At 46.3% G+C, this 9,174-nt stretch overlaps 1 protein-coding gene across 5 annotated transcripts in view; it reads right to left on the bottom strand.

Moving 5' to 3' along the window:
- The window catches only part of LOC144136552 (uncharacterized), a 73,514-nt gene that overhangs the window by 5,938 nt on the left and 58,402 nt on the right, over nucleotides 1-9,174 (bottom strand). The window contains exons 4-6 of one of the 5 annotated variants that reach the window (XM_077668947.1): nucleotides 8,761-8,856; nucleotides 7,682-7,855; nucleotides 4,243-6,500 (exon numbers count right to left, since the gene is read on the bottom strand). The exons of the other annotated variants lie outside the window; for them this stretch is intronic. Coding sequence (XP_077525073.1) covers nucleotides 5,921-6,500; nucleotides 7,682-7,855; nucleotides 8,761-8,856 — 850 coding nt within the window. The 3' untranslated portion in view covers nucleotides 4,243-5,920. Of the gene's footprint in view, nucleotides 1-4,242; nucleotides 6,501-7,681; nucleotides 7,856-8,760; nucleotides 8,857-9,174 lie in introns of those variants that run through there. 5 annotated transcript variants of the gene reach the window in all.

Genomic DNA, 9,174 nt, shown 5'->3' with positions numbered 1-9,174 from the left:
TGCCATAACGATACTGAGGGAAACTGATTTCCATACATACACTTTTTTTCCCGAAGGTACCCCTTAAACAGTAACTATACAATTTTCTTTTACACAGGACGGGGAATTTTTTGCCTTTTTTTGTCATGAGCGTTGGAGTTATAAACGTTGCTAACCTTACGCGACACATCAACGACATGTCAGTGCACGTTAAAAAAACCCCAGGTGGTCGAAATTTCCGGAGCCCTTCACTACGGCGTCTCACATAGCCTGAGCCGCTTTGGGGACAATTAAACCCCCTTAAACCACATCAACGACACAAGACAAGTAAAAATAAAAATGACTACCGATTCTCTTCTACCCTCAACCCGACCAACCCCCCCCCCCCCCAAAATATATATTATATATATATATATATATATATATATATATATATATATATATATATATATATATATATATATATATATATATATATATATATATAATATATATATATTATATATATATATATATATATATATATATATATATATATATTCCCGTGGAAACCCCTGCTGAGATGAGAGGTGTGAATCGCGCTATTTAATGGACAACCCTTATTCAAACTGAAATGGCCACCCTTCAATGTCTCCCAAATACCAGTACACGGGAGCTTTTGGATTCCATCTTCACTGAAATTGAGAGAAGAACCGGCAATTTGAAATCACGAGCTCGTGCTCACGGTTTGGGGAGTTTAAGGTTTCGCTCTCAGTCTAGCTGATGTAGGCCAGAACCGGCGCAATTAATTGGCGACTTCGCCGCAGTTTCTTTAACTACCTGTCCAAGATCCAAAGCTGACCTTCATTCTTCCGGGCGTTATCACGCCCTTCTCTTTTCCTCTTACATGTTCACAGTACACAGTCGAACTATAAGTGACTCGACACTATCTCACCCGAGCACTCGCACGTTCTCGGCAAGGCAAGTTTCTGGAGGAGAACCTCGAGGAGGACGGACGGCGGACAATAAGGGCCCTCTTCTGAATCCATGCACTTATACACCGCTCATGACGTCAGGCCCACGCTGCCAAGGAACTTTTCGAGGGTGTACTGAGCGTGAGATATTATTCTCAGGGCTTAGCGTTGAGGTCCCAAACGAGGTCCGAAGAGTTTTCACAGTATGTTAACGTTTTGTGTGTAATACTTCAAAGCACTGCAGCGTCAGTGAGGCGGTGATACAAATTGGCTACAAGCTTCCCTTGGCCTGGTGCTCGGCTTAATCAGGGTGAAATGCCTGGCAAATGGGTCTTTGACCCTACCTTGAGCAAATGAAAAATACCTTGTGCCATGGGCACTCTTAGCCGCAGATGGCCCTGCGCCATAGAAATTCACTATCATCGTCAACTCATCACATTCTATCTTTAAAGGTTGATGTTTAGTTTATTTCTTAAAATACGTGAGAAATGCACGCATGCACTGATTGGTCATACAGAAAGAGGTCCCAGAGCAATATATAGGCCAATATCTTTAGATACCTTTCTGACTTGAAACGCTTCGTAGCAGGGCAGGCAGCAATGAACATTAAAATAATATTGTACAATTGTTGTGTAGGTTGCATTAATGTTACATAAGAATGGTATGCTAATGTTAAAAATTCACAAAACAGTAAGTGCTGTATTGTAAACTAACGTACAAACTAAGCATTATTCTAAAGATGCAATCTAAATGTTAATATCAAGCATTGTGTCTCAAAACTTTTCCCACTCTAGAGTAAGGATGTTTTTCAACTAGCAAAGCTTTGCAGTTCAATAGATATCTCAGTGGCGCCTGTCATACATTGCACGCACAGCTCCAGAATGTGCTATGAAAACTGCATGTTCCCCATTCTCCACTGTTGTTTATGGGACACCCTTCTTGGTTGGCTATGGCGGCTCATGGTATCCGTTCGAAGGTGAGTGGGAATTGCTTGTGTTTAGTTTGTGCTGTACTATATATGCGTCGCATTCGTAGTCCCTCGCTGAACCTTGCTTCCAAGCGCGTAATTGCACAACTGATAATAATAATAATAATAATAATAATAATAATAATAATAATAATAATAATAATAATAATAATAATAATAATAATAATAATAATAATAATAATAATAATAATAATTGGTTTTTGGGAAGGAAATGGCGCAGTATCTGTCTCATATATCGTTGGACGCCTGAACGCGCCGTAAGGGAAGGGATAAGGAAGGGCGGAAATCTGGTTTTGGAGGCTTACTTTACCCACTTTAGCAAAGGTTGCATATATGTTGCTTAAAACGTTTAATTAAGGTACTAAAAGGTTACTGCAACGTACATTTGTAAAAAAATTTATTAACGTATGACCAAAACAGATAAGTAATATTGTCGTATCGTTTCTGTGCTGCCTGGGTGAATGCTAACAGCTGAGTGTTCTTGGAGCATTCTACAGCGACATCTGTGTAGCGGACTCGTCTTCGGGCAAATGTCGTCGGTGTCGCGTAGCATCCTCGTTGGCATGGTGGTCAATAGATTGTTATCCAGGTTGGTTGAAGTGGATCACATGACGAGCCGGATGGTCATGTGATCGAAATGACGCGTGCTTGTCTACGTACTTGTGCCTCGGAGTAAGACGCTCTTATGAGGTGACACAGCAAGGCTGACGTACTTGAGCTAGTTGGTGGTAATAACACACAACTGATGACATGCCACGGCCGCTATGAAACAAGGACGAAAATGCACAGTAGACTGAACGAGAGCTCGTCCTGTCTACTGCGTCTTTTCGTCCTTGTTTCATAGCGGCGTTGCATTTCATCAGCTATGAGGTGTGTTGAAGGGATCGAGGAGGGTAGATACGTAGTTATATGACCCCGCCGTCATTTCCCTTCGGAAGAGCTTTCCGGTTCAAAAATGCACTATAGGCCTGGCATGTGTAATATTTCCGCCAACTCGCCTTAAAAACCTGCAGAGGATTTAAAAAGAAGGTGTTGGCCCTACAGCCGATCCCTATCCTTTTAAATCCTCTCCTCGTCTATCCAGGTCATATGAAATTGGATTATAATACGGATGAACTCTGGCCTCGCCCCCTTTTTGCCGTAGCGGGAGGTTTTTTGACGAATGAACAACGTAACCGCACTCACGACTTTCTTTTTTTCGACGAAGAAAGTTCAAGATATGTTCTGCGCAAATAGGACCGCGAGTGGTGCGCCCCGCAGTGGGTGTCTGAGACGCCTACCACTGGCTCCTCGGTACGAAGCAGCTCGCATTTTTATGCATGTGGAGTGCGCTAGTTTATTGTTTCTTATCTATCACGACAAAGCAGTCTCGCTGCGTCGGCGCTTTCAGTCATCGCTGTAGAAGTAGTATGTCTGGGGGGCGAGCTAGACTTACGGATCCTGGAGAGTGGCTTCAAAACTTCTACCTACTTGAGCGCGGCTGCGCCGCGGCTGGAAATAAAGCAGTTCGATCATGCGACCGAATTCGCCAAATCTCTACGAAGGGCGATTCGGGCGGAATTGATAAAGCGTCGCGCAGCACGCCGCGGCAGCATTACCGTGTATGGAACACCAGTTTCAAGGTTTCGTCTTTACATGTAGCTACAGTGATAGAAGTGTACAGAAGGTGAGGGCGGCAAATGCCCCTTCCCCTTCCGTTTGTAGCCATACGGAAGAGGCATATTTTGTCCCGTACTACTACCCAGAACACAGGTGAACGTGCACTGCCATAAATTTTGGCCGCCGCTTATGGAAAGACCTATGCATGCTCTGGCTGCGTTGCAATGCTTTTGTGACAGCAAGCAGATTGTACTGTTGTATATCTCGTCCTTTGGCTGGTACCAGTGCTATTTCCAGCAACTGCAGTTTTTCTGGCGTTATACCTATTGTGGAAACGAGTTTTCGCAGTTCGGAACTGTCTGGAGCGAGGGATGGAATAAGGCAAGTGAGCTCTTTTGCGGACGCTCATCGTGAAGCCTCACCCCATCGTCATTAGTAACGTAAGCATTGGTGCTTAAGCGAACTCTGGCGGGTTAGCTAGTGCTTTGTGACGGGATAGGCGGCGTGCATGGCATTCTGGGCGATTTGCTGCACTAGTAAATAAAAGGTGGGTAGTGTTGGCAAGCGACAGGTCGTGTCATTTCTGCAATGCGCAGCCGGGTCGACGGATCATCCGAGAACTCCCTGGCACTCACCTGGAAAGATGCGGTGACGGTGAAACGGCTTGGCATCATTATTCCTTGACGGTTCAAAATAGGAATAACAATAGTGACTGACGTTCCGCAAAGGTTAATTTATTTTCACATGATATCAACAAATACATCAGCATAATTCAGTATGTCAACCAATGAATGCACAAGAAAATGTCTTGTCAAGCACATTTCCTTTCTGCGAAGAGCTATAATGCGCAGTTTAAAACCCCACGGATAGCCACGAACCTACAATAACGTAGGGTCATCACAACGATGCATAAAAACTTGGAAATCCCCATCCAAAATATCATGCATCATTAAAAAAATGCACTGGCACAACAAAATGATGGGCACAAGCGTTCTGTCGTCTAAATCTTGATCAGACCACGCACGTTAAAAAAGAAACCTGCGCACAATCAGATCTTAGACGTGCCACAGGTCTACTTATCCAAGCGCACTGGCATATGCTCTAGAAATCGCTAAAATAACGCGCACGTGATGAGGGTAGCAATTCATTTTTTTAAGAACCTCATCGTGAGAGTAGTCAATATGAGTATTCCATGCCTTAAATACATGCTTGTAATTAACTCAATGATAAGCAAGTCCTTTTACTTCACAACTCTGGAACAATCAATACGTATCGAGCGCGCAAAGCCTCCGTCTCGCCACAATGATAGTAATAATCAGCAAATTCAGGCACTTGAATAATGAACTAATAGAAGCAATACCTTAGGATGTACCACGCAAGTTCGAAGTGCGGGATGTCAAAATATGATGCGACGCATTAGCCGACTATCATTTGCTTCTATGTGCAAAGGATGCTGCGCTGCGCTACGTCTAATGAAAACACAAAATGAATGAAATAACTGCGGTGCCAGGCAGAAGTCATTCAGTGAGCGTACGGCGCTTCACAATAGTCTGGTAGCTGCCACCGGTGTAGAGTCAATTGTCTCCTTGGAGTATGTCAGGTACACATGCTTGAGAAACAGCAATAAATATTGTCTTGAGAAGCAGCAACAGCTCGGAGCTTTGTATTCAGAACACGCGAATTTCAACACCACAGTTCCACCAACAGCCGCATGCGTATGTGTCGTGCACCACACTGGTGGCCTCAAAGCAGTTCTCTTTCGTGACAAAACAAGACAGTCATCCAAACCAATGCGATTCGTTAATAAAGCTTGTGGAACAGCGCACGTAGGCACTTGTTGGGGCATCAATGAAAAGCCGGTTTATCAAGGGGGAGAAGGCTTGGCGGTAAATCTGCACGAGAAAGCCACAAGGAGTCCGTCAGCGCTACGCGCGTCGCCTGCTCGAAGAGCGCTATCAAGATCTACGTCGCGTTTACGAACACACGAGCCAGTTGCAGGCGCTAAGCAGGCGCACAGGACGCCGTATACCCGACGGCCTGCTGGGACCTTGTTCCGCTTGTCGGTCGGTTACTTGCAAGGGAAGCAATGATCTGATAGGAACTGCCAGCAGACTTCATGTTCCCTGGTCAGTCGGTACCAGATCTTAGGGTACAGATGAGCAGCTGCCACAGTTCCGATCAAGCGCAGGTGTTGGACCAAAGTCGTCCCACCCGCAGCGCAGCAAGAACTGAACTAGGGCTGCCGTAAAGTGATGTTTCCTTCGACTAAAGTCGAGCTTCAGGCGGAACCGTCCCATCACGCGTGCTCAGCGCCTCCGATTGGCCTGCGTGTTTGCAAACACGGCCTAGGCCCGTATGATACTCCGAGCGAAACGGCGCGACGTGCGTGCGAATCCTCGTTTCAGGAGGAAGCCGAATTTTCGGAAGCGGACGACGAACAGGAAGAAAAGGAGCACGCGTTGGCGCCCAGGACACGGGCCGGGGTGGACAGCGCCACACTGTGGCGGCCGTGGGTTTCGCCATGCGCTCTGTCCAATATTTCGACGGCGCTCGAGAAGGACACGTGCTTCTTCATGCCACCCATGGTCACCAGGCAAGAGTCGCTGGCGCTGGTCCGCAGCCCGGAGACGTTGGCCTGTAGATATGGGCTGCTGCCCTCGCTGCGGCAGCCACCGTTCACGCCGACTGCCGTGGCGCTGCCATTGGCGGTTGGGATGGGAGTGCTGGTGGCAGGCAGTGGACAGGACAGGCTCTGAAGCATGCCGCTGCTGCCCTCCCAAGATGGCGGCAGCAGTGTGGGTGTACAGACGCAGATGCTGGAGCCGATGCGCAGGTGGAAATGGCTGTCTCCGCGGCAGCACTTGAACGTGTGCATCACGTTGACGTTGCTCGTATTGCGCAGGATGCCCCGCAGCGCGGCCGTGGCGCTCCCTTCGGTAGCGATAGAAGATTCCTCGGCTGCGGACTCGTACGCGCTGTCGCTATTATGCAAAAGAAAAAGAAGCCAGAAAAAAGAGTGTTAGAATGTCGCCGGCCGTCGTCTCCACAGCCTTGCTGTTGGAACAAGAAACAGGTTATGCCGAACGTGGGTCACTCTCGCATCATGGCCGCTCACTACGGAGCCAAGCGTTAAACTATGCTGTTGAACTTCACAGCATCCATCTTAAAAGCACATTTTACGGTCATATAGCCTTTCAGTACACGCATGGGAGAACATAAGTTCCGAGAGAACAAATGTTTAACGAATTTGCAAACACGCACGGTATCCAGAAACGGCATGTTAACGACACCCTTGGAAAATACGGTTGCTAACCAAGAAAATAGTCACATGGCCATTATCTCAAACAGCACCGGCGGACATAGCCGTAAAATATGAAACCTTCGTAAAATAACAGCTTTTTCTTTTTGCCACATTCAGCTGACTTGCGCTGAATTAAAGGAACAGGTATGACCTGAAGTATTTTTCTCCCGAAAAAACTTCCGCCAACAAAAAGGCCACATGCATGCATTAAAGACAACCAGATGGTAAGGTAAACTGAACAGACTTTATTGCGCAGGCAATATGCATAGCCAACCGGTAGTACTTGACAGCTAGGCTTTCATATGCTCCACGCGAAGGTCGATTATCATGGTTATCAAAAAGCTGCTCAGAAAAATAGCCTCAATTGCTAAACGCACATTTTTAAGTAAATTGATTTAGCCGTTCGAGGAGGGGATAACGCTTTAAGTAACATTGGTGCTGAAAGCATAAAAGGTAATTCAAAGTCCACCGAAGGCAGTTAACTAGAATTCCAAATTGAAAAATTTGAATTGTAACAACTATACAAAGGAAGAAAAACATTCTCGTTGCTGGCACTGAAAATGTTCGGCGTTTTTCAAGTGAACTTTTGGGGGTACCTATAACCGATGACCGCGTGTCTTGCTCGTGATGACGTTCCGAGCTCGGGGCGCTGCGGGCGTCTTAATACTCGAAAGGGTCGCGCGATACCGGGACTAGAAAACTCGCTCTTTTCTATGGACGGACTCTCTACATACAACTGACCCGAAAGCCACAACATTCAGCTCTTCGCACGCGCCTGACGCCTATAGATGGAAGGACACTTGTGCAGTAGACAGACATCTCTTGTTCGGAGGAAAGGAGAATGAATCTGGGCCCACCTACCCAATCTCGTCAAAGACCTCGTCATGCAAAGCGAGCACAATGGGCGGTTTAGATTCCGGAATGTAGGTGTCTTCGGTTCCCTTGACGACGCCTTCAATTTCCTTCATAGTCAGGCTGGTCTGGATGAAGAGATGTAGGCTCTTGTTGGAAAGGTAGAGTGGCTCCGTTAGTACGCTGCAGGAAAGAGATGCAAAATAGAAGAAGTGATATAATTTACTGCAGCAAAACGGAAAGTTACGCTGATTGGTACAAATACAATATCATTTATCTTTACATCATTCCGCATCTGGCGTTGTGCACCAACGGCCCTAATGGACAGATTGTTAACAGGTGCAATGTTATCAGAGCTTCCACCTGAAATATATCAAGCTAGTTTGTGGTTGCCTGACTGACACCAAATTGCATATAGAAGGAATGTATGTAAACTTGCATCACAAAGCCGTAGCGTAAAGACTCAAAAGTGTGTGAATGGTAATTAGTCTTTTACGGCAAGCGATAACAACCGGAGCTTATGTACCGTAAAATTCGGTAACCAGCCCGCTGGCTACACGTGTTTAGATTTGATTTTAATTTTATGGAGTGACGTCCTAAAATGACTCAGGCCCTCCATTACGGTGTCGTGGGACACCGTATTGGAGGGCTCTAGATATTTTCGGCCACCAGGGGTTCTTTAACGTGCACTGAAGTCGCACAATATACGGGCCTCTAGCATTTCGCCTCAATCGATTTTTGGTTGGTTTATAGGGGTTTAACGTCCCAAAGCAACTCCGGCTATGAGAGACGCCGTAGTGAAGGGCTCCGGAGATTTCGACCACCTGGGGCTCCTTAACGTGCACTGGCATCGCACAGTACACGGGCCCCTAGAATTTCGCCTCCATCGAAATTCGACCGCCGCGGCCGGGATCGAACCTGCGTCTTTCAGGCCGTCAGCCGAGCGCCATAACCGCTCAGCCACCGCGGCGGCTACAATATAAGTGTGAAGCAGCATTCAATGAGTCATAGACATCATTTGAAAGAATAACTACAATAACCAGCGGCAGGCATTTAGTTTTTTTGGGACGAAAAAAACGAAATCTCACTTTCGCAGGAACGACTCGAGGCCTGAGCGCCTTTCTTCTATGAACTTGTCATCGAACCGCCTCAGTAGTGTCCTCGACGGAAGGCTAGGTGGAGTCCTGGGGGAAAGAAAAAATCAGTTATTGCGACCTCACTAAATATGGCCTCATATCTTTACTATGTGCATTCAGGAACAGCCTTAACCTTTCTTTAGTACGCGTTTGCAGAAGTTGTGTTTCCAAATCAATGTAAGGAGATCAAAACGCCTACCATGGCACTGCCTGCTTTGTTGCAATTATGGCTTCACAATGATGTCGAGACGACAAGCTGCTCATGTGCATGTGGATTTTCGCCGCTTTCACAAGTGAAATTGTGATGGTGAACTTAAACACGACGTGCAATTTTATTTAATATGACTGCTGACATCTGAGCGAATC

This window comes from Amblyomma americanum, chromosome 6 (genome assembly GCF_052857255.1).
Source record: "Amblyomma americanum isolate KBUSLIRL-KWMA chromosome 6, ASM5285725v1, whole genome shotgun sequence".
In the NCBI taxonomy this organism is placed as follows: Eukaryota; Metazoa; Arthropoda; class Arachnida; order Ixodida; family Ixodidae; genus Amblyomma; species Amblyomma americanum.
Note: the sequence above shows the minus strand (reverse complement) of the source record. Positions and strands in the feature narration are given on the sequence as shown.